The sequence below is a fragment of the Corvus cornix genome, chromosome 10 (assembly GCF_000738735.6).
Source record: "Corvus cornix cornix isolate S_Up_H32 chromosome 10, ASM73873v5, whole genome shotgun sequence".
Lineage (NCBI taxonomy): Eukaryota > Metazoa > Chordata > Aves > Passeriformes > Corvidae > Corvus > Corvus cornix.
In genome coordinates, this window is record NC_046340.1 from 1,192,653 (window position 1) to 1,218,457 (window position 25,805).

Here is a 25,805-nt window from a genome sequence, read left to right on the forward strand (position 1 = left end):
GCCCCCCCTGTGCTGAGGGAAAGCCGCCCCGGTGCTGAGGGAAAGCCCCCCCTGTGCTGAGGGAGAGCCGCCCCTATGCTGAGGGAGAGCCCCCCCTGTGCTGAGAGAGAGCCGCCCCGGTGCTGAGGGAGAGCCCCCCCTGTGCTGAGGGAAAGCCGCCCCGGTGCTGAGGGAAAGCCCCCCCTGTGCTGAGGGAAAGCCGCCCCGGTGCTGAGGGAGAGCCGCCCCGGTGCTGAGGGAGAGCCCCCCCTGTGCTGAGGAGAGCCCCCCTGTGCTGAGGGAGAGTCGCCCCGGTGCTGAGGGAGAGCCGCCCCTGTGCTGAGGGAGAGTCGCCCCGGTGCTGAGGGAGAGTCGCCCCGGTGCTGAGGGAAAGCCGCCCCTGTGCTGAGGGAAAGCCGCCCCTGTGCTGAGGGAAAGCCGCCCCGGTGCTGAGGGAGAGCCGCCCCGGTGCTGAGGAAAGCCGCGCACAGCGCCGGCCCTCCGGCCCCTCAACGCCAGCCGGGCACTCGCTTCCCCAATGGAGAAGGAAAGGTGCGTTTCGGTATAAACACAAGGGTTTCAAGCAAGTCAGTGCACTGTTAAAAAAAGCAAACAAACGAAACCCCGAAGGCACAAGAAGAATACAGTACTTTAATCATCCAAAACTTAGTAACTGTTTTACAATCTGACAGCATATAGTGCTGATACGCTAAAATACTCAATACATGTTTCCCCAATGGAAATTTAAATTGAACACTTGCTCGTTTGTAGCTTACAAACGCAGGATTACTCAAGCTGTAGAGAGAATGAGGCTATTTCTTTAAAATACAAGAGTAAATAGGTAATTGCTCTGAAATACAGGTTATGTTTCCATGCTTAGCTTGGAACCAACAGAATCAACATATGTGGTCATCTGATTTCTGCATTAAGCCAGAAAAAGTATCAGTAAGAAAACAGCATCTCTTTTGGAAAGAAGACCTTGTGTTTATGGTAACTGGTTATGGAAGTGATACCACTCCCACACTCCATGCAGGCAGACACAGGGTCTCACCACACTTGATGGCATCACATCAGTGTTCACTCTCTTTGTTGAGAGTGTTGAAGATTCCTGGCTACAGACTGAATTTCTTCACTTACTCCAAAAAGGATACACACTGCAGGCACAAGAGTGATTGCTGTTAACTGCTCCATGCACCATGCCAAAGGTCTTACAACAACTTGGATGATTAAAACCTTCTGATTGAAAAAAATAAGTTTTCCATGCCCAGCCTGTCAGGAATCTGTCCTGAAAGTCAACAAGCAGTCAAAATTTTAGCTGCTGTCTACAGAGCTAAACCATTTATTAGGGTCCAATACTATAACCTGTGACAGGACACCTGTGAACTGCAACTTAAAAGGCCCTGCCTTTGATTGGAATATAAATAATTAAGCCACCAAACTTGATTTAGTAAAAGTAAGAAAGAGATTTGGGCTATCATTTCCATAATCCAGCCTTTCCATTTTCTCCTTCATTTTCAAGTAGGAGGTAACTGCCTAATCTTGTTAGGTAGTGATAAAATAACTCATCGTAGAATTCCCAATATGTGAACAGATTCTGTGAACATGCAGCCCTTCAACAAATGAAGGAAGACATTACAGCCTGTTTTTTTGACACAAAATGATTATGGTGCCTAGCAAATATAAAGTACAGCTTTAGGCAACTCAGCACATGACATGCTTTGGCCATGTTTATAAAAAAGACACTTAACTTGTGACTGTATGCGTATTGTATTAGAACTATTTCAAAGTTTATTTAAAAATCTAAAAAGTTCTTGAAAATTTACAAAAACCCAAACCAAAAAAAGCCCTTTTTTTTTTTACTCATCAGAACACTTCTAGTGGTGTTTTGAGACTATGGTAAGCGTAGTCTTTGGTTTTAACTGAATTAATTCCAACTTGGTTTTCAGAGCACATATTTATTTGTAATTCTAATAAAAGGCCAATTTAGAAATAGGAGAAAGAATGTTCTTCCACAAGTATAAACCAGTTATATACTTCCTCACTGAAGGCACTATAGTTCAAAATTCTCTGTACAGTTGCAGTAAAATTTGAAGCCACCTGTGGAATAATGTCTGCCTTTAAAGATCCAAAACTAGATTTGCAGCAAATTACAGTGTGGGCACAGTGCCAGAGGCTTGCTCTGTTTTTATAGCATATACAACCTGATGCAAAAATCTCAGTCCAGTATGTTTTCTACACATAAATGCTCACCACATGATGACCTTTGGATGAAAACAGTTGTCAGTTGAATTCTCTGCTGCTATAAATACAGCCAAGCAGGCCCGTAGAACATTTTTGTGATCTCAAAGCAAACCAGTACAAGACAGTCCAAACAGACCTACACCAAAAAGCCTCTGGATTTTCATATTTCCAAGTGTACTGTGATTATGTGCAGAAGTTGAAGTGATTCTTGTTGCCTTATTAGTCTGTTTATAGAACTTTAAACACTTTAATGATGACTATGCCCTAGAGATTTGACACTACATATTGGTTAGTTTTTGCATGTCTTAGGTAGTGTTTCAACATCAAGACAGATATAGAATGGAAAAACCCTTTCTTAGAAGTATTACTTCATTATTAAAAACGGTTAGATTTGTATGAAGTATAAATAGCTTAATGTAATGCAACTTAGGTCAGTGGTCTTAGAGCTAAGGCTGCTTTTTTCTGTACAGTTATGCAGAATTTTAAACACAAATGTCACTACTTCTAGAGAAATTGATACTTATGAATGTAGATAGAATTTTTAAACAAAGAATATAAACTAAATAATGGTGATGAACATATGAAATCAGTCTAAAAACGTATCCAGTTTAGATACAGAGCAAGATACAATTATGGGATCTTTTGCAAAAGACTTTTAAGGAGTTAGGTGTAACAGAAAACCTCTCATTTTGCAAGGCTCCTAATTTCTTTTTTCTTTTTTTTGCAAGGCTTCCACTTTTGTATCATTTCCTCTAATCTCTTGGGAGAAGTCCTTAACCAATTTATTTTTGTTTGGCTTAAAAGGATGTCTTTGAACTTGATCACAGTATCAAGAACTAATAAAAAATAAAACAGTAGAATTACAAATAACATTGCTGTGAAAGATTTCTCTTCAGTGCATATGAACAAAGCTGAACAGATCTACACAACGAATCCAGCTGTGGGGTGAAGAATCCCTTATCACTACGGCATTGTTTTCAGGAACATACACACCCTCCACGTAAATACACACCCCACATTTTCTCACAAACATTTCAGTTGGGTCAGTATCTGCCCAAGGATCTTAGATGTCCCATTCTTTGACTGCAGACAATTAACCATTGATTTGCAATTACACTTTTAGTAGAAAGCACAGCCAAAGTCTTGAAATACAAAAAAAGTTCTTAAAAAAACCCAATCAAAAACTATGGTACAGAGACTGGCGCAGTTACTGTGTCTCCATCCATCCAAAATCCGTGCTGCATACCAGCAGATGATTATATTGCTTTGCTTTAAAAGGAATGAAGCTTCCAGTCTGTTCCCTTCTAACCCAGTCAATGTAGTCCAAGATTGCCAAAGCCCACGGTGCTGCCCGTGCTGACTCCACAGTTTTGACATCAGCTTTGCTAATTGTCTCCTTCAACCCTTCTCTTGCGAACTGGAACGAGAGAGACAAAAAAAGAGATGGTTTGCTATATTAGCATTTTAACTATTTTTTTTATTTCTGTAACATGAACAGTTACTTTGCCACATGACCTCCCACAAATTAAGGTAGCTAACACTTAGTATTATATAGCATTTTAAGCAAATAAGCCGAGTTTATCGCCTTATTCACAAGCAGTTGCAAATATTTGCAAGGAAGGACTTGTGGGAAACATTAATCATCTTATGTCTCGTAAGCAGATTTAGCCAGCATTCTTTTTTAACAGTTTTTTAGTGGTGAACTTAATTTACATAGCTTCAAAGAAACACTGCAAGAGTTTCACAGTATATCTAACACAATTTATACACACACAGAAGATGTCACAATCAACAGCCTAAAACCTTCCATTTATTAATAAAAACATTCAATTGTCAGAAAATGCAAGAGCAATAAGAATTTGTGAATAAAATAACTAAAAGCTCACATGCTATTTAGATTTGAGAATATGTGAGATTGACTGAATGACTGGAGTTTTCCTCAACATTTGTATTATTTTTGATGTTTTCTTATCATACTATCAAATTATGTTTTCCTTTTCTGTGCAGATAAAACAAATGACACTACAGATTTTAGAAATTTTATAAGGCATCTCCATTTTGTTTAAAAAAGTCAAGCAAGCACATCTATATAAGAAGAAAGCTATTTTGTTCTCAAATCCACTCAATGGAAAGTAGGTGGCAAAAGTTACTCATACCTGCTTTCATCAAGCTGCAAGAACAGATGAAAAGAATTTCAAGCCCTAACTTCTCCAATCATGCAGTTAAAAGCAACATATACACAGACAAAGAACAGGGAAGTGGCACCACACAGTGCGAGCAAGGAAAAAGGAGATGTAGACTTTTTTTAGAAGACACATACGAAGAGAGAAATGAGAGACTTCGAACATCTCGGTTTCAGTGCTCAGTACCCAAGAGGGTATTCAGAGTAACCTTCTCTGTAGCTTCAGGGCTGGAGAGATGAAAAGGTATTTGCAGAAACTTTTACTTGCATACTCCAGACTAAGAAAGCAAAGGAAAAAAGGCAAGATATGAATAGAAACATAGATTTCCAACAGTCAAGCACTAGAAAGAGAACTAGTGAGAGGAGAAACCTTAGAAAGCCGTGAGACACCTGAAGCATTATGACAGAAAACCCAACTGGTTTAGAATCTATTTTGAGAAACTGATATGCAGTGCCTGAGTGCCGTTCTGATCTCTCTGTGCTCTATTCTAGTTACTCATCCATATCTTTCAGAGCTGTTCTCCTCCACTTTAACCTCTATTCAGAGGGGAATCAGATCTTTAAACCAAATTCCATTTTCCTATGTCATTCCCTCTAATATATTCCTTAACTACTGCTACTACTGCTAAACAGCCTGGCCCATTTTCACACTGATGAGAGGTCACCACAAAGCATCTAAAACCAAAAGATTTAATTAAATAGAGTTTTAAAATGCAGTTCTATTTAAATAGATGGATATTATTTTGTAGTTGAGTGCTTCAAGTATTTGACATTATTATACAAATTATTTCCTTTCATGTGCTATGTTATTAACCAATTTTCTGCTGACCCACTTAATAAGGATTCTGACTGACGAGCTCCAACAAACCTGACTGCAGCAAATGAAGAAGCTGCTGCTATCAGCTACCTGCAAGAGGCACAGATGGCACTTGTGCATGAACAGAACCACCAGGGGAGAGATTACCCAGTCCCAGCCTCTGGAGGTGACAGTATGTTCAGTTTCCGTGCTCAAGTAATCCCAGCAACACTGGGATACTGGCACTGAGCAGGGCATCCTACACTGTTAATTTCAAGTACTGCTTTTAAAGAAGAAATGAATCTTATCTGAATACAACTGAATTATCAAAACTATTGTTTTCACTCCCTTTGCCACAACTCACATGAAATTTGAATGCTCTTGTTCTAGACTATGTTAAAACTCCTCAACTCATGCACCTGAATACCCTGCAACAAAATAGGGAATATCAAGCAGCAACAAAAAAGGAAGAGTAAAGCACAGGAGAAACCTGGAACTGATCTACTAACCTTGTGCTATCCTGGCTTTGTCAAGGGAGAAGGAGAATAACCAGACACCTTTAAAGCCTGTGCCACACAGACATTCAGTTAATAATGACAGGTCTTACCCAAATCATTGTTTTTTGTGATAGCTGCAGCTGCCCTGGCTCGAGGTCCCTGTTGTGTGAAATGGTATCCAAATTTGAGGATCTTGGTGTTTTCTTCAAGCATCTTGGCAATTTCTACCTCTGCAGCTGTGCCCAGTTGCTGCCTCTGTTAAAATAAAAAGTACACAAAGACAACAGAGCTTACGTGTGTTCACCCTGAAAGAGACCAGAATACTTTCCCCAGATGAGTCAATGAACACTCGGCTTCATTCTGGTTAATCAAATAGGCAGAAGGTCATAAAATGTGTTTGTATATTTCAAAGCACAAGGAAGCACAGAAGTGAGCAGGAATCAACCTCAGCTGGATGCCTCTGACAATCTTAAGGGTAATTATTGCTGATGGTAAGATAATTAAACATAAAATATTTGAAGAGTTTATCACAAGCTGTCTTCTAAGAATATTCAGGCAACTAGGATTGGCTGGGTTTAGCTATGGTATCACCACCACCTCACTTACCTGATTATCAATTTTGATCTCTGTCAACGTTTTGTTGTCTTTCAGTGCATCAACCAGTGCCAGAATTCCAACTCCAGTGATGAAGTTTGATTCTATGTTTAAACTTTTTAATTTTGTGTTTACTCTCAGCATATCTGCAAGAGCCTTTAAATATAAGAAAGCATCATTAAACTTCTGGATTTTGCTGCAGTGCCTCATAGGACACAGCAATAACCACTTCCACTAACTAGTTCCATAGAAGCAGCAAGTTCAGAGATGCAAGGTGTAACTTTGCAAGCTTTCACTTACTGAGGCTGAGCTGAGTCTTCAGCCAGCCATTATCTACATTCCCTTTCTAAATAGCATTCAGTCAAGGGAAGGCCTGTCTTTCCCTTGTTACAAACTAAGAAGCTACACAGAATACAAATAGTCTGAAATTAGCATATTGGACCAATTCCACTTTCTAAGCCTTCACAGCCCACAATGACTAATGCAGGCTGCTAAGCAAAGGCCAAAGAAAGGGCGTTAGTTAACTGAGAGGAGAATTAGATATGGTTAATTTGTAAACAGATCTGACTTTCAAAATGCTTTTGTCTACAGATTTGGTAGGAAGAGGTAAAATTCGAAGCTCTAACCACAGTACCAGCATGTAGCTAAAAGCACTTTTATACCTGATGTTATTTCTGAGAAAGGAAGAAAACAGGAAAAGCTCACTGCTGAGTTTGCTGTCAGAAAAATCATATCCTTTGAATTTTTTTCTATCAGGTCACAATACAAAAAAAACCAACAAAACCACACCTGAGAAAAGAAGCCACTACAGATTTTTAGTACACATTTAATCCTGCTGAAAAGAAACTTTTTAATTGACCCAAACCCAAAGCTTTCAAATGCTCATTTGTTTATTTAAGGCAGTCTTTCAAACTAGTTACTTTTCTTCTAATTTGAAATTAAAACAAGTGCAAAGGATTGTCCTGGCAACAATTACTTTTGTTTTCTTACCCCTTTATTTAGAATTAAATAAGATACTGCTTTAGTTCAATATAGAAAGAAATAGGACCTGACAATAAATTAGTTTCAATTGTATCAAGCTTTGACTAATATTATGCTTTATATACCAATGTTTTAAACCAATCTTTGGTAGCAGGGAGATAGAGAAACAGGTATTTTACAACTTCAACTAAAACTCTATTTAGTTGGAAAATATTATGGGGGTTTTTAAGTCCTCAAATGTACTTGTTGTAAATTAATTTTGAATAAACCATTGGCTACTGGAATGAACACCAGGAAGTAAACAATTAGGAAAGAAAGAAAAAAAGGAAGGAAGCTAGCAAACTGAAAAATTAGGGAAAGGGACTGGAATAAAGAATTCTCAGTCACATCTGAGGCACTGCTGCATATTAAGGTACTAGCAATCATTTACCAACTTTGATACAACAAAGGTTTATCAAAGAAAACCCACTTTAGAGTGTAGCAGAATGGAATAATTTTCATCCCTGAGTATTTAAACTGGATTAAATTCAATCCCTTACCATTGCCTTTCCATCCTAACTTCCCTTTAAGCACCCCACTTAAAGCCCTTATCAGAAGTACTTACCACAGCAACAGGATCATTGCTTCGGGTGGCAGCCAGGCTAAAATTCTTCACATGTGTGTTGGTTTCTAAGGCTTTTGCAAATTCTTTCAGCGTTGGAATGGGTATGTTCTTGAATTAAAAATAGCATTTCACTCTCTTGAGATACACAAGTTTGTCCCCTCCCCCCAACTTCTCCCATTATCTAACTCTCTTTACAGCAAAATGCCCTACAACATTAACCACCACCGGTCTCCAGCGCTCTCACAGTGACAACCTACCCTAAGATGTGATGGCTATAGGAGCCACCAATTCCATAAAGCAATCATTTTTACACTGTAGTAGCAACCAAGTTTAAAAGGAATAATTTTAGAGAATTAATTAGGGTAGCAAATTTCTCAGTTTATTGTATCAGAAACTTTGATCTGTTGCCTTTTTAGGCAGTTATTTTGGCCAGCATTTACCTGTTATACAGTATTCTTAAGCCATGGATTTTATTTTCCCCCTTTTGTAAGGGGAACAAGTAGCCTTGGCTGCTGGCAAGGCTGTCACTGCTCTCTGCACTGCAAGTCAGGGGTGCTGCAGTTCTGGTTTCTTTCAAGCAAATACACAAAAGCTTGTCACGTGTAAAAACACAACTGTTGCACTTCGGAGCAGAGGCTGCCCTAACTTCCAACAGCTCTTTTGTTCAAGAATCAGAAGGATGTCAGGCACAAATATCCCTTTGCAAACTGAGAAACTGAGAGCACATTGCTTCATTAAGGACAAAGGATTCAACACAGTAGCTGACTCCATGATAATGAACTGCTGGAAATGCTGCCAGCTTGGCAGCGACAGAAATCTGGGCTGGCAGTGAGAAAGGCTAAGACTTTTTAAATACACATTTGGCAAAAGAAACCAAGATGGCTTATTGGTTTAGCTGCAGCTTCTGAGCTTATACACTCTACAACATTTAACAGAAAGATTGCTGTACTTGGAATAAGCCTGTCGCGATCTCTTAGAGAGTTCTGCAGCTTGGAGTGCCTTCTACTGAGAAAAAAGCAGCATGTTTACAGCAGCCTTCAGGTAATTACCTTAATGTTATTTAGATTAACTTCAACAAGACGAGAATCATTATCTTTAATCCTTTGCAGCGTCTCCTCCACATTTGTGGGATTTGGTGGTTCATCAAAAACAGGCAACATTTTTTCACCTTTTACTATATCTGAAAAGTAAGGCATTTAAATGTAATCAAACAGGTTGCATGCATACATTCATTGTGAATAAATGATATACACACTAAATATGTACTGTATTTAAAGATCATTTCATCAGTCTTTACATCTCTCTCCCACCAAAAAAGCAGAACATCCTCTCCTGACCGTATTTTCATAAAGCTCAATTCTTTTTCAAAAGTCCTCACAGCCTTTCTGCTTTATTTCAGAAAGAACATAGGAGTTACAAACACAAACAGAAAACCTAAAAACCAACACACACAATGCATGCTTATGCCTGCTTTTGTCACCAAAGTGACTTAACTGCGGAGGACATTTTAGTGTACGTGTATTTTAATTCCATTCTTGCCAGAACTCACTTGGCAATGCTATAGGCATACACATTTCCAGACTAAGTCTTAAGAGTCTAAAAGAATGTTGGTGCAACAGAAGATAGTTAATGCTACAGGAACTGTGTGCAGTAGAGAGAATTTATTTTTCTAGCACTTGTGTACACACTTACTTGAGAAGCTGTCTTTGTCAACTCCATTACTGCTTCCTACTACATCACAGAACTGATTGTTTGTTATCAAGTTGGACATTCCCAGTATTGCTGTAAAAGGAAAAAAAGAAAAAGCAAAAAATCATTTTTACTGTTCCTGACTAATTCAGCTCAGATGCAGGGTTCCTTTAAACAACAAAACCTGTTTGTACAACAGCCCGTTATCAGTACAAAGGTCATTCAATACCTTAGTCAATTGAAAAAAGTAGAAAAAATAATTAATTATTGACATTTTAGTTTACTTTCACATCTTAGAAACTTCTGACCTCACAAGATTTAAGCATCAAGGTTAAAAAGTGCAGCTCAATCACAAAATAAAGCTTTAGGAATACAGGCACATACCAACATACTGTTATACACAAGGAAAAGCAGTCAAATGCACATCAAAAACCAGCCAGTCTGAGGAATGGATTTAAAGGTTTTGAGCTGGAAAATCAGGTATCTTTTGCAGGCCAAAATAATTAACTTCCTCACACATTATCACAAATCAACAAAGGTGAAACGCTTCAAGCCAACTGGCAAACAACATATTTTATTTTCTATCACAACTACAACATCCTGCAGTCAGATCAATACACTACCACATTAATTATAGATCTTTCTTGTCTAAATATGTAGCAGCCCATTCATACTTTAAAAAAAACTCACCTGCAAGGTCACCTAATTCTGTGTCTGTGGCACTGGTCAAGGCTTCCTCCAGTTCTGGATCAAGAGAGAATTTTTCTTCTGTGAAAGATTGTACAGGCTTTTGCTTGGGGACAAATATTTTCCCTGGAGTAAAGAAAATGGAAAGTCTGATGTTAGTTTGTCTTACATAGCAACTTATCTTTAAAATACTGTGTACCTAAAGAATACATATCACATTTAGTGAACACCAGGAGAACCACAGACAACATAAAGGTTTCTTCTGTTGTTGCAAGTCAGAGATGAGGAAAGAGCGTAAACAGGAATAAATTTTCAGGAGTCTGGATCATTATTCCAATCTTGTTTCTCCTAATGATTAAAAAGTAACATATAAACCTCCATTATACATTTTAAACAGTCTAGAAAGACTGTAAGAAAGATTTAGTATCACTAGAGAATGATGAGCTTCCTCTCAAGGGAGAAAGGGACCCAGGCAGAACTGTAATCTGAATGTCAGAGAGAGAAAAATCACAGAATTATCTGAAATCACACACCTGACTATTCACTGCAGTTTTTACACCATACACAGTATTTCTGATTTCAGATGTTCACCTCAGTTCTGAAGCAAAAAAACCAAAGCTGCTTGAGAAAACCATGTTTTGTGAACAGCACAAAACACGGTAACAGATTTCTCTGCCAGTGACACTGTTTTCTAAAATGGTCCTTAGAAATGTCATCGAAGATTCAATGGCAAAAGAAGCAAGAGTAATATTACATTCTGCACCAACTTTTTAGTTATTACGGCAGGAAATGGGAAAACTTACTTTAGAACACATGCATTTATAGGTAGAGGTCTGTGTAGGTACCAGAATTCCTGCATACACCTTCAGCTGGAAAGTTAGGGGAGGAAATCAGAATATGAGAAAGCCTTTCTAGCAGTCAGCTGTGAATGGGGTAGAACTGGCCCTTCAGAACAAGGAAGTCTTCACTGGGTAAGAGCCAGGACAGGTAAGGGGTGCTTAGGTCCAGGACAAATTAACAGGGCAACCAAAAGCTCTTGTACTGCTGCATCCCAGAGAAACCATTCGCAACTACACAACTGTGAATCAAATCTTAACAGCTATTTAAGGTGCCAGTTTTTCAAACTTTCCAAGTTGCCTGAGCTATCAGCAGAAAGAGCTATGGGAAAGGGGTTTCAACTTCCTTTTGTTATTTCCTGGGGTAGGAAGTGGTGTTGATAATTGTCCTATGAAGTCTCAGTCCTAATTCAGGACCCCACCCTCTGCCATATCCATAGATATAAGAAGTATTTCCCCACAGGAATCATCCTCATCCCAATGTCCCAGTTACAGAGACAGTAGGTGGAGTCTAGCATTAGGGGTGACCCAAAACCATGTATTCCATATCTTCCCTAGATTACAGTAGTTTGTGGTTCACTTTCCTTGTAAAGGAAGTTAATGCATTCCCACTAGCACAGATTACTGAGAAGCACATCAGGTTTTCCTCTGACAACCCAGTCTGATGACAAAGATCTGTTGCTAGCAACACGGTGTTTTTGTTCCCGGGTTGCTATCTCTTTGGAAACTTGTATAAATGGTCATTATCCATATTTAGAAGCAGAAAATAAACGTCCTTACATAACTGTATTGATTCCAAACAGTAGTTGAGTGCAGCTGACATGCATTACCACCCATACCTCAGCTTTGTGCAAAAAAACTGTTGGTGGTGATTCAGGATTAAAAGAAAACCTTCATAAATTGAAGGGTTATGTAGCAAATGTTTCAGGTTGTTTTGATATAATTGATGCAGTATATGTTTCTATCAGTTTATTTTACTAGCATCACCTACTGGGGAGAGATTAACCTTCAACTTAAACTGTAGTTTTTAGAAGAGATGCAAGAATGTTTGACAAGGTTTTCATTAATCCATGAAACACTCTGAGCAGCATGCACACGATCTAAAGCCTTTCAGCAGCTATGTTTGTGTTATTGTCCCTCAGTAATATGGTCTAGTAAAAAGGTGAGGATTTAGGAGTACAAGGAAGGAGGACAGTGGGATGTGAGCACCTGAGCCTTCATTCAGCCATCCTATTTGCAGCATCAGTGCAGCAGGAAGAGAACAGGAGAAAGAAATCAATCTCAATTAAAACCAACTTGGCAAAAAAGTATTTTAACCTAGTTCAGCCTTCTGTCTGGTTCATCCTACAGTGCTCACAAAAAAAGAACTACTTTTCCTGATGTTATTTTCAGTAATTCTTAAATTCATAGGTTGGAAACAGCTGGTTCAAATGTTTGCTTCCTAAGAGTAATACTAAACTTATCCATACGTGCCTGACTCTTTAGAAAACCTAGAGAGAGTGAGAAGTATATTCAGTTTTTAATAAAGCAAAAATGTTAAAAGCCACTGCCCTCCAGAAATGTTCACTGCAGTCACATGAGCTGGGTCAGCAGCAGTCTTTGTTATAAAACAGGTCACACCCTTGTGTGCATAATTTCTCATTCATTGGCTTCATCCCATCCTAGACCAGAATTCAGAGGTATACAATGCACGTACAAAAGCAGGTCCTTCCCTACTCCCCACTTCTAGTGATGAATTTACTTCCAGAAGGATAAGACCCCTGTGTCTCTGGGGACAATGATCTAACTCGAGGCCTGCTGCCAATACAGTTCAGCAAGTCCCTTCCCCCTTACTAATGCAAGCTTTAAATAAAACCAAAAACCACCACACATCTGTGCAGCCCATGAGATGTGCAGCTCGCCTGGCCTGCAAGTGGAACATTTCCAAACAGCAGGGATTTGATTACATGAAAGAACACGACATCTCCTTTTCAGCCAGCCAGGATTCTGCAAAGATTAAGTAATACAACATGAAGAGGCAAACTTCAGGGATGTTCACATCATTTTTATAATAATTATATAGGCACATGTTCCATGCCTTTAAGCTAACATGTTAGATGATGCACATCCATGATTAAGTCACAGACCCCCTCTGCTAAAGAATGAACTTTCAGCTCCAAGTTCCACCCAATTGTATTGCTCCAAAGGCAGGAACACTGGCTGGTGTTTACTGAAGAGCCCTGGACATTTCCTACACAGATGCACAGTATTTCAGGTGGGACTCAGTATCCTGCAGAAACCAGGTCTGTTCAGTGAGGCCATGCAGTGCACATTGATGGTACTGTTCTCACATACCCACTCTAACAGGCAGCCACAATTTGCACAGCAGAAGAACGTCTAAAATCCACTTCGGGGTACTCTATTTGGGGAAGCAAATCAAGTGCCACCTGAGGACAAGTGAATACAAGCTTTTCTCATCAGTAACTTCATGAAGAAAAGTGAGCAACATCTGATGTATTCCTTACATCTTCTGTTCCTTACACCTCCTTTAGTTCAGAAATATATATAATTCACACTTCATCAATCTCCAGTTCTTACCATGTAACAGACTTAGGTTCATCAATTCACTTGTAAGCACAATTTAATACTAATGTTTGTAATTCAACTTACAAGTGAGTTCCTCAGTGTCTTAGTGCAGCAACAGAGCTGTTATCTGCTATCTGATTACAGGTCACGTAGCAGTGAATTAGAACACTGTTTTACATTAAGGCTGGAGTATCACATGTTATTTTGTTCTAGTGCTCTTGTATGGAAAATATCAATTTGACAAGCTGTTTCTGCAAGGCTCCTACAGGATATTAGCTTCACTTCACAACATGTAACACACTTCCTTTAAAGACTTTAAAGTGATTCAATGGCAGAGAACACAGCATCCCAAATCCTGCTGCAACAGAAGGCAGTGGTGATCTAGAGCAACAGCTGAGCAGGGTGCCAACAAAAGAGCTTCAGCCAGGTGGCTACAGTTTCAGTCTGTTTTCTGGGTGATAGAGAAGGGGAAAAACAAACCAAGCCTAAAGCAGAAGTTTCATGAACTGCAAATCTACATAGAACAAACACACCCCGGCAGGAATGCAAAGGGAAGAGAACGCCACAATTAGGAGAGTGCAAAGGCTGGAAATGCAAAGCTTAGTTTACACAATACTTTGCTAATGCCTTGCACTATACAGCACAAAGTACATTACTATCAGATATGCTTTTATCTCAGCTGCAATAATTCTCTTCTTTTGCTGTTCCAAGAGAAGAGAAAAGGCAGAGGAGCATCAGTCAGACTCGGTCAGATGAGTGGAACACACTTGAGGGCAACAGCCTTCAGTGCTGAAGCCTTGCTTTACTGTTTGGAGGACAGATCCTTCCCCTTGCAGTATGCCCTGTAAAATCTTTATGACATACTTCCATACACAGATTGAGACAAAGCTAAGTTTTGTTGCAATTATTACCACATTGGTCTCATGAATCTCTTGAACAATGGTCTACTGTATGGTTCAACACTTAATTGGAACAGAATGTGACTTAAATCATTAAATCATGTTTTAAAGCAAAGTAAGTTTTTAGGGATGCTTTTGGAAAAAAAATCAAGGCACTGGGAAAATGGAATAGAGCCTAATTTAGGGATTGTTAAACTCCACATTTCTTTAGCACTGTTCACTTCACTACAGCAGGACACTACATTATTTCAGATCTTCCACATGTCATAGCACAAAACAAAAAAGAGGTTCCAAAGACCTGGAGAAATTACATCATCTATCACTGAATGAGAAGCAACATTGTTTTAATGACATGTTACCCCAAAATTAGGTACTTGGGACATCTGGAAGAGAGTATTTTCCTTTACACTCTAGCACGAAAACAAGGTTACCAGAATCAGTAGCAAGACAGGATATTTAAAATTAACCCAGGGTAAGCTTCTTTGATAAATCTGCAGGCCAAATCACCATGCAGGACTTCAGTTCTACTAAAATAGAAAAAGGAAAGAGAAGGATAGATTTTCCTCTTCTTGCTCCATGAAATGAATAATTGGAACAAGTTAGAGCAATGAGACCAGCCAGGGACACAGAAATATTTTAGCAAATTCTGACCCACAAAAAGGCACCAAGAAAACAGCTGCAGCTCCAATCCATCTCTCTCCTCCCAAAACCTCTGGAACTGAAGGTTATATTTGCTACTTTTCTCCTGAATTAACAGGAGAACCAAGAAAGATTTTTCACCTACCCTTATTCCACAACTTGCTGGTGTTTCTCCATAATACATTTTTTTAGATGAAGTGAAGAATCAGAACCCTGCTTAGTTGTCTGTTGGTCTGTTTTAATACTAATGAAAAGCACATTAGGATACAAGCCCCCTCTAGATAAAAAACATCCTACACAAGTACTAAGTTGTGCCCCATGCCCTTTCTGAGTTCTACATCTAGATAAATACCATGATTTCTTGATTTAAAAGATTAAGTTATGTACATTTGCCACTTTTATGCACAATGGCAACAAATGTGGCAGCAAGTCAAAGCTGAACCGTAATATTTTCATAAGGGGAAAAGAAAAGGTTATCCTTCACCTGCTACAACATGAGCCTGACCTTCTTGCCTCCTGCCCATTTAACAAAGCATCAATTTGGATACTAAACATTTGTTTCCACATTTTTAGTTTTAATGAAAGTAATCTACATTTCATTTTTCGTATTCTTTTCTTTTCTCCTATGGCATTAAAATAATGCTAGAAGTTACTAGATAGCAGCTTTGTGTTTTTTAAGAGATACAGGAAATTTTACTAACTACACTGGCATGACTTGTTGCAACATGCAGACAGACTATTTAGTAATACTTTATTACATAAAGGAAATGACATTTGATCTTTCTTAACCAAGCTCTGCGTTACAGCTGGACCCTTCTGTTTTTCTACATGATTCTCACAGATTTTATCTCCCCAAACAAATACTTGTGCTGTGTGCATGTAGACATAAGCTGACTTCAGAGCACCATCTATGTGAAAGAAGCACTAGCACTCAGTAGAAAATGCAGTTTTAGAGCACATGCTCCCTGCCCAGCTCACCCCCCGACGGAGCAGTGCGCGGGATGCAAGGGATTCCCCGGTCACCTACGAGCCCCAAAGAGGCTGAACTCAGTCACACTTAACCATCCATCCATCTCCAACACGCGCTGGCAAACATGCCAGGAGAGCAGCAGGCGCAGGGCACAGCCAGACACGGTGAGAACAGGCACTTGCCAGCAGCAGAGGTACCATGCAGGAGCTGTGGCTGTGGGTACCTCTGCCTTCTACAGTCAATGCACTGCATTGTCCTTAACTTGCTCACTCCTACAGGTTCAGCCACCAAACCCCTGCTCTCCTGCCAGCAAAGGAGAGTCACAGTTCTCTCTCAACTCAAGTGCTGTTGAATGAAACAAAAAACGCTCTCTGAAGGGAGTCCATCATGCACAGTGCAGCACATTGTAAAGTCATGGTCTCTCTATCACTTCAGGAAAAAAAGGGAGACACCAGCATTGTCAGGTAAAGCTATCTGGCACAGGCAAGAGAAAATGCAAATACCCCCAACTAAATTTTCACCAAATAGACCCCACAATCATATACACAAACTCAACAGATGAATGAAGACTCAATTCTGAAATAAGCAATGATTCACATCAGAGAATTAAGTAGAATTAAAGGGTGTCAAACCCTTAAGAAAAGAGGAGCCTGTTCATCTTGAGCAGCTGGAATACAACTTAGCAAACAATTTACAGAAGTTTTAGTGCAGCAGATCTGTCCTGCTGCTGAGGAAGGTTCACATGAGCCAGGAGTCACAAGCAGTGCTCAAACACTGTGGTGACAGCTAAAAGCCTGCTCCTATGCACAGGTGTCCTGCACAGGTCTGGGAGTTTCTGTGCCTACCAATAGTGCTTTGTAAGGCACAACAAATTTGGGAACGCCTGGTTTTGGGGAAAAAAATAAAGTTATTCTTACAATATTTAAGAAGCACATTCTTTAAAAATTTTCTTCTGAAAAAAAAAGCTTCCTATCAAGTCAACGAGAATACTAGATCCAAAGCAAAAATTTAAAATCCCAGGCTTTAATAACGTGTCCATGGTTTTCAGACCACAAACCACTGCCAGATTTCAAAACTTGTGATATTAACTAATGTAATTAGTTAGGAGTAACTATGCAATCTTATTAAACCTTTCAGTAGGATACTAGAACACCATGACTGCATACACCACTTGTCTGGCCTTGTCAGCCTACATCATCTTTGAACATTACTGTCTGCCACAACATCATTCAACTGCTATTTTGCTAACCCAACACAGTGTTACAAGGCTGCTGTCTGTGTTCAGCACAAGGCATAAGCCACAGGCACAGTGACAGCGTTTATTATTGACACAAATCAGAGTTAGCTCTTACTTTGAGGATTCCATGCCCATCAGAACTTTGCAATCTATGATAAAATCTCTGAGTCTTATTTCCTTCCTGTGCTACACACAAAGAGCACACCAGCCCCAGGGGCACAAATGCCTGAACAGGAAGCCTCCTGGCCCTGCACAGTAGCAGCCATTTGGAAACGCTGCAAGTTAGAAGCATTACAGGTGCCAGTGCTTCAATCAAATTTGCTTCACGGTAGTTCTGGCTCGTCCACTTTAGAGATTTCATAAGCACTTCCACTGGAAAGGGTGGTGTTACCTTTCTTTTCTCTTGTAAAAGGCACATAGTCTTCCCTGTCCTTGTACTCCAGCGCCTGCTTCTCTAAATAGGCCAGGAGCCGCTCCCTGTCGAAGGGACCCGAGGCCTTCTTGGCAGTCTGGTCCTTCTGCCGGAAGCCTGCAGGCAGCAGCGCGTTCTGCAAAACAAGTGGAGCAAAGGAGAACAGCTTAGGAGGTCTGGGTGAGCACCTGCTTAGTTTCATTTCCCTCTTCCTTCTCCCTCTCTGCAAGGTTCAGCCCTGATCCGCTCTTCTGTAGGCAATCTTTGATCTCCTGCCAACTTCCTTTTTTTGGGGCAGGGAAGGACACAAAGTAATCTAGACACGGAGAATATAATGAAAATGTAGCACACTGTGCTCTCAGTAGGATTGAAGCAATTCTTTTGGTACAATAGCTCCCAGCACTCAATTTGCCTGTTACTTTGCATTTCTTTGCTAGAATCAGCACTGTTTAAATGAGCAGTAGTAAATAAAACTCAGCTATTTACAGTTTAGACATTCAGCAAGAGACTACTTCCTCTGTCACTTACATCCATGTGTTTCTAAGTCTTTAAGACAACTGACTCGACTGTTACCTGTCAATTAACACAGAGTATTTATATTTTTGACCTGACTCAAGGTGGGATGTTTCTTTGATATCATCAACATATTTCAATTAAAGAGAAAAATAAAAAGGATACTAGTACAGAAAGACCAGAATGTATGGGAATTCTGATTGCCATGAAAGAGAACCAGTCCCTTTTGCCAGTTCTCTGTTGAAATGTCCATAAAGTCAAAGGCATTTAAAATACCAGTAATATCTTGCAGTGCAACAAAATAGGTGATCATAATATTCTGAACCAATCCCTGAACATCAAGATTAAACTAATCCTGGTACTATTAAAGCAAAAACAGAGAACCACGAGGTGAAAACACAAGCCTTGGAGTCTGACATTAGCTCCAATATCTGTAGAGGACAACTCAGCTCTTTATAGCAGAAAGCTGTAGTATTCCTTATTCAGTACCCCATGCTGACATAATGATTCAAGAGTTTAGTAATTATTTGCCTTCCCTTTATGAAGTCAGCATGAGGACAGGAATAGATACAAGCTACCAGATACAGGACCAGGAATCATTAGAAGAGGTTGGCACCCTCCCACTCCCATCAAACTCCAAGAGCAGAAATAATAAAACAAACATGGATGCAAAAGGGCTGTTTACCAGACAGCACTGGAAACAGGAAAGTTAAACAGGCCTTTCCAAATAAACTTTCTTTTCAAAACATGAACAACAGCAATGCTTATTTATAAATAAATCCCAGAAAGCTCCTCCCAACTATCCCTTCTTATGTTCTCCTTTACTGCAGTTGCATCCACCTTGCAAACAGGAAATGAACACTATGTACACATCTGTATCTGTGAGATCATCAGCAGTTGTGACAAAAACTCTGATCAAAAGTATATTGTACAAAGTCTCAACTTATTTTAGACTAGTAACGGAACAAATGGAAAAAATAAAACTTCTCTTGGCTAATGCCTACCTCAGGGTCAAGATCATCCAAAACAGTTTCCAGTTGTTTCAGTTCTTCTTCCGAAAGTTTACCAAGAATTTCATCCTCATCGAGATCTTTGTACTTGTCCAAGTCCTTTCGAAACGGGAGCGTCATGACTTGGGCAGTAGCAAGTTGCTCAAACACTTCAAAACCCAAGTCTTAATTCTTATCCAGATCTTTGAAAAGCTTTTAAAAAGAAATAAGCAGAGTTAAGGTAAATATCCCAACTACAAAGCACCTTCAACCTCCATGTACATGTGTGAAAGGAAAGCTTTGTCACCCAGTACTGGTATCTATTATTCTACAGCTCACAAGGAGCACCTGGAAGCTGTTTCTTCACTGATGACAATTCTGTCCCACCATGCCCTTTTCCATCAGTAATTAAGCTATATCTAATTAAGCTATATCTATTTTCAGATCAAAACCCCAGTCTTCTTCACAAGAACTCCAAGGCCATAATTCCCACAGAGCAGGGCAGGTTGTAGGGCAGGAGGGAGGAGATACCAACTCTACCTATTATCTATGAGTCCAGTTAACACCATTGTTTTTTACACATAATGCAGCCAGAAGAAGAGTTAAGATGCTCAACATTTATTGTTGTTACAGCAGTTCAAGGGCACTTAAGGATAACTTCACTATAAATAAGGTAATTGGTTAATACTGACTCATATCCCTGCATATTACCTACAGAGGAAACAAAGGAAGTTTGCCTCCAAGTTAATTATAGCACTACCATCGAAGCAACATTCTGTTCTGTCCAAGGAAAATTACAATGCCTTGATGAAAAGCATAGGAAATACAGCTTCTAAGTGGCAGCACTCCAGTCAATGCTACTACCATAAAAAAAATTAAAAAAAAAAAAATATAAAAATTAAAAATAAAAAATGAACGGTGTGGCTGCTCACTAAATATTATATTTAGAGGAAACCAGGGTCCTTCAAAAAATGTACAGTCTATATAGCACTGCTTACAGACAAAGACAGTGCAGGGAACCTTATTTCTAACACCCACAATTTTTGAGCATTTGTCTTGGTAAAAACAGTTAATCACAGCAGTGTTCCAGCAGACAAGTTATTTCCTCTCATTTTTCTGCAAGAAGTTCTACGATTCTCCTTTTGTTCAGCCCAATTCTTGCTTCAAGTTGACCACACAGACGAAAAAAAGGTAATTTTGATGACTCTCTGTAAGTAAGCAAGAGTGTCCATAAGGTATTTGGGGAGCAAAAGCTAAACATACACATTCCTGTTCATTACTCTCCCTAAACCCTTTCTTGGCTCTACAGAAATACTCAACACAGACCAGACACCCAGTAGAAGTCACTTTTTCTCCAGTAGCCCCTATTCAAGGACAGATGCTCGCACCATAAATACAACTGCATTACTTCAAATCCACACTTACACTGTCCTTCAAAACCAGATCAATTTAGTCACTGCCTCTTAAGAAGCAGGAAAAGGCTGGCTGTGTATACATACAGGCTATACCATGGAATCCTGCACACAGGATTCCTCCACCTCAGCTGTTTACATCCAGAAACGTCTCCCTGGCTGCCACAGTTACATACAGCAACATTTTAATTCAGGGACACTAAACAGACATGAGCACATAGAGGTTCATCCACACCATTCAGTCACGTGTACCCGTAAAACTGATCTGGTTTGAACAATTGCCTTTGCAAGAACAGTATTTCTGGGTCCTACCAACATCCACACCTGAATGAGCAATGTATTTACAGCTATTTTCAGGATGTCTGCTTTTAAAAAAGTATTGCTGATATAAATACCAGAGCTTTATTGTGAACTACAGTTGACACTGATGGGACCAAAGCTGAAGTCCTCTGAAACATAAGGAGGAACCCTCACTCGGCTGGTAAGCTACATCAAAAGAACACTGTCTGTCTTCTTCTGAACTAAACCCAATCATGCTGGAAGAGCCTGGACCTTTTGCAAGAGGCTACAGAGCTAGCAACATCCACGTTATTGGCTGCAGAAAATGCAGAGGGTAGCACACCTATGTTTTCCTAAGTTCCAAAAGTAATTAAAGGAGTGACTCTGTGGCCTAGAGAGCCACCTCCCACAGTTTTCATAGTCTGGTAGTATTTGTTTCTCCAGGTGCAAGCAGCTGATGGACAATTAGCTGATGCCACACAATCTGCATGTGAACTTCTCATTCCTGGAGCCTTAATGTTCTGCCCTTCCTCGCAGTTCAAGCCATTACACAGTATCACAAAACATTTCCTGCAGCTGCTTACACAGCACTGTTTGTGACCAGGCTGAGCCCTACATCAAGACACTGCTATTTACCACATTTCTGCATGTCCATTTGCATTCAAATATTAAAAGGTGTAGTTTTAGCAGGTAATTATAAGGAACAGAATGGTTAGCAAGCTGCAGAATAATGCTGCCCTTACTCTGAAAGAGAGTAGCACTGCATAACCATACATTACCTTCACATAAGGTGTATTTCCTCTCCACTAATTGCCACAAAATGCTGTCATCCAGAATTAATTACCTTTTATTTACTGCATTGGGATGTTTCATATTGGTAAACTACTCACCCTTTGTAACACATTAATTAATTTTCAGGCCACAGCCCTTAGTCTCACTACTTTTTGTATGACCAAAGTAGTCATGTCAAATCCCCAGGTACAGTGTTCACACACACACACGCACACAAAAGTGAAAAATAAAGCAGCAGAACAAAAAAACCCATCAGTTTCTGTAACTGAGGCTTTGCTTCAGCAAGAAGAGAATCACATATGGCCTGGCAAATACATATTTAAAGAGTTTTGGACATATTTTTTAATACCTATCAAAGGTATTTTTTTAAAAGTATGAAAGCATCCTTAATGTGAGACCCCTTTAAAATGCAGGATGGTAGCACTGCTTAGCACGTCTGTAGTACACCGAGATTGCTTGGCAACGACTCTCAGAAACATTCCCTACAAAAGAAAACACAGCATATACAACACTTGCACACAACATGCTAAAAATCAGGTTTTAAAACATGGTGTCAGGAATTCTCATTGCCTAAAAAGGGCATAAAGGCCAGCTGGAGCCCTAATCTAATCCAACAAGCCCCTCACCTCCCATTAAACACACTTAGTACTCTATTTGCTTTCCATCACTGCTGTAGCAGTTCAGCATAGAGACACATGCATCACAAACTACAAGCTCTCAGCAGGAGCAGTTACTTGGCCTGTGAATATTTGTGGCACATTATATTTTTATACATATGTATGTGTGATCTTACTGCAAAATCATAGCAAAACTGTAACCATCAATTTTGGCTTTGCAAATACTTTGCCCTTTTTTCATGAGCAGAGCTAGTTTACTTCTAAGTATCCTTCTTAACTTTACCACGAAAACATTACATAGAAGTCCAAAGAGCTAGTATTCTTTTTCAGACATATGACTATAAGGTAAAGTTCTTCACTCCAGCAACTTCATAGTCACATAAACATTTAGAGAAATGGAAAGAAAGCCATCACTTTCAGTCCATCAAATGTCAATTCTCTGTTTGTTAAGCAGAAGAGAGGCTGAAAAATCAGAAATGAAGGAATTCTGCTGGACATCACAGAGAAGAAAATCCTGCCATTATTCCCTCACCTGGGAAATCAATGAAGAACTAAAGAAATGAGAAAACAGCAGTAACTTTATGCCATTTTATAATTACCTGAATCATCCCTTGAAAGACTGTCCAGCAACTTTCACACCTCTTATCCACAAGTCAAAATATTTTCTCCCCTCCTCTCTGAAAGTATATTTTTAAAAACCAAAAGAGTCTAAAAATAGCAAGCTTCCAATTTTCTCTCAAGAACTCCACCCCTCATCCCCCCCTGAAATTTCTATTATACTTAAGAACACAATTTCTTGGGATCCTAACAGGAGAAGCTCTTTAGATATAACTTGCCCACAGGAAACTACAGTGTTGTTAAAGTCCACTGTAAATGGCTTCCGTGACTTGGATTTTAAAATAGAAGCGACATCATGAAAAACAAACTGAGCTGGGTTTGGCCAGCACATTCGCAGAGTTCACTTTAATCTCATTTGTTCCTCATGAGCCTCCTTCCCCCCAGCCTCTGGGTGAACCCGACCCGAGCAGGGGGGTCTGGAGCAGGGGGGTCTGCAGGGCTGTCAGCATTCCTGCACCACTCGGGGCCCCAGACCATCCCAGCTGCTTGGAGGAGCCTAATCTGAGCATTTCCCCAGGGAACCCCTACGATGGCAACAATTCTATTTTCCAGTGTGCAACATTATACAGAACTGTTTATGAAGAATGTACTGCACTTGAAAGAGCTATCTTTACTTACCAAAGCAAGGAGAAAAAATGGTAAATATAAATATTACCATAATCCCAGCAGGTTCCTTAGGATATTTTTGTAACGCCTTATAAGCCTGCTGAACAGCCCGATGCTGCCTTTCTCAGCAGAAAGCTTTTAGAAACCCACCTGCGCCTTCCAAACCCCCAGCCTGGGGTAGGGCACAGGATCCGGGCTGTCCTGCCCCGGGAACGAGCAGGCATCCCCCAGCCCAGAGCCTTATGGAGCCAGCAGGTGGCAGCTCGTCTTTGCCTACACTTCTCATCAGGGTAAATTGTGTTTTCAAGGCAGGAAGACACAACTATTCTGGGCTATTTTCCTAGAAAAGCAAGCCCAAGGCTTCATTCTGTTCAAAGAGACAATTCACTAAGCTTTACACACTGCAAACTGAGCTTCCCTAACTTCACATTTATCCACACAGTGACCCAGGGAGTGGAGGGGGACAGGCAGCTACTGCAGAGTAACTACACGGACCATGAAGATGCTTCCATAATGAAGGAAATCTGAACACATCTGTGTTTCCAGTTCCTGCCAGCTCCTCCTCTGTATCAGAGGGCACCTGCACCCAAAGCCCATTTTGCTCTCTTATAAATCCTGTATACAACGACACAGAGCTGGGACGCAGCTCTCCTGCAGACAGGGTGCTCCGAGTGATGGCTAAGCTGCCAAGCTGGCATTGTCCCATAAAAGCTTACTCCTGTGTGCCTGTCCCTGAAGGCTAGTCACCACACCGCAGGGCTAAATGGACATGCCCAGCCAGCCCAGGCAATGGCAGGGGTGACAGGGCCAGGAGCCCCAGAGCCAGTACTTGGCAAGCTGCAGGGGCATGGAAGTGGCAGCAGTTCAGCACACCCATGGCACTTGCAGGCATGCTCACCAAACTTGCTGCAGGGCAGGTGTTATGATCCTAAATAAATACAAGGCTGGGATAAGATAAGAATCCCAGGTGCCCTGAGAAGTTCTTCTGTCAGGAATCACCACTCCAGTTGCCCATTCCCTCTCCCAACACGCAGGGAGTTACTGCCTGGCCAGGATGAGGGATGTTTAGGCATCAGTTTTTTCAGACAATACCGGGATGTTCTTCAAGAGAGACCTGCTACCCATTAATACACAGTATCTGCTGTTAGAGGAACTGCCTGCTGGTGTTTTAGTCAAAAAGAAACATCAGATGCAAGCTACCTGAACATTTACTGAAACATTCAGTTACATTTTTATCCATCGAGGAAAAGTGGCAAAACTTACAAGCTGTGAACAGGACAGCAGAAGAAATTTACTCCATTCCCATTCCATTACTTCAGGAAAACTCCTGAGTACGAGCCAGTTTCAGGTCCTCCCTTACATCACCGGCTACCTTTCAAGCTCTCTACACCTGACATCACAGCCAAACCTCAGTTATGAGGATTAATCCAACACATTACAGCAAATTTAAAACACACGGCAGCCTCCCTAGAACATCGTTTATCTCAACACAACTTGCGGCTACCCACCGAGCCCAGGCTCTCCGAGCAGGCCCGGGAAAGCTCCGGGGACAAGCCCTGTGCAGGGGCGAACGGGAGGCTGCGGGAGCGCACCCCGCCCCGGAAAGGCATCCCTCCGTCACGGACTGCGGGGACCCGAGTGCTGTGCGAGCCGTGGAAAACACATGGAGCAAGCTGAAAGAACTACGGGCACCAGCTCTACAGGCGAAGTTTCCAAAGTCTCCGTTTTCGGCATCCACAGCAGAGCGGGGCGCCGGCTGAACACCCAACGCAGCCCCGCACCTGGGCGCGCTCCGCAGCCCCCGCACGGCCCCTGAGTCCCCGCGCTCACCGCACGGGAGGCTGCCAGGGCAGGGCCCCCCAGCCCGACCTCCCCCTGCCCAGCACCAGCGGGCTCCGGGCCGCCCGCGAGCCGCCGGGGTCCGGCCGGGCGGGCGTCAACCCAGCCCCGTCTTCCTCCTTCCGCCCCTCCCGCCGCGCCGTGGCAGCGGGCGGAGGGCCGTGCCCGCCCGAGCCCAGCCCGGCCCGGCTCCCCGCGGCACAGCACAGCCCGGCCCCCGGTCCCGGCCCGGCGCCCCGCGGCCGCTCCCCCTCACCCGGGCGGCCGCCGGTCCCCGCTCGCCCAGCCCGACCAGCAGCGCCGCGCCTGCGCATGCGCCCCGCGCACGCCGG

The 25,805-nt window shown here is 41.2% G+C and overlaps 1 protein-coding gene across 4 annotated transcripts; it reads right to left on the minus strand.

Moving 5' to 3' along the window:
- Positions 1-608: 608 nt before the first annotated feature.
- LOC104684014 (tropomodulin-3) lies at positions 609-25,805 on the minus strand. Of its 4 annotated transcripts, none has more exons than XR_005602783.1 (11): positions 25,730-25,805; positions 19,326-19,523; positions 17,788-17,944; positions 10,254-10,376; positions 9,567-9,656; positions 8,924-9,054; positions 7,875-7,982; positions 6,302-6,445; positions 5,806-5,950; positions 4,541-4,680; positions 609-3,637 (listed from the first exon to the last, which is right to left on the minus strand). XR_005602783.1 is itself a non-coding variant. In XM_039557689.1 (10 exons), exons 2-10 carry the CDS (start codon positions 19,449-19,451, stop codon positions 3,606-3,608), a joined length of 1,056 nt encoding a protein of 351 aa, XP_039413623.1. In that variant the 5' UTR covers positions 19,452-19,523; positions 25,730-25,805; the 3' UTR covers positions 609-3,605. The 4 variants fall into 4 exon arrangements, 1 of the variants encoding a protein (XP_039413623.1); XR_750906.4 differs by lacking the exon at positions 25,730-25,805 and adding an exon at positions 25,143-25,483; XR_750907.4 differs by lacking the exon at positions 25,730-25,805 and adding an exon at positions 23,010-25,101.

What these genes read in the sequence shown, in the direction of transcription:
- LOC104684014 (XM_039557689.1), bottom strand. Translation starts at nt 19,451, where the DNA reads ATGACGCTCCCGTTTCGAAAGGACTTGGACAAGTACAAAGATCTCGAT. An exon ending in AGAATTAGGTGACCTTGCAG is followed by an intron (nt 9,657 to 10,253) that starts GTGAGTTTTTTT and finishes TTCCTTTTACAG; the next exon opens with CAATACTGGGAATGTCCAAC. An exon ending in GCAATGATCCTGTTGCTGTG is followed by an intron (nt 6,446 to 7,874) that starts GTAAGTACTTCT and finishes TTATATTTAAAG; the next exon opens with GCTCTTGCAGATATGCTGAG.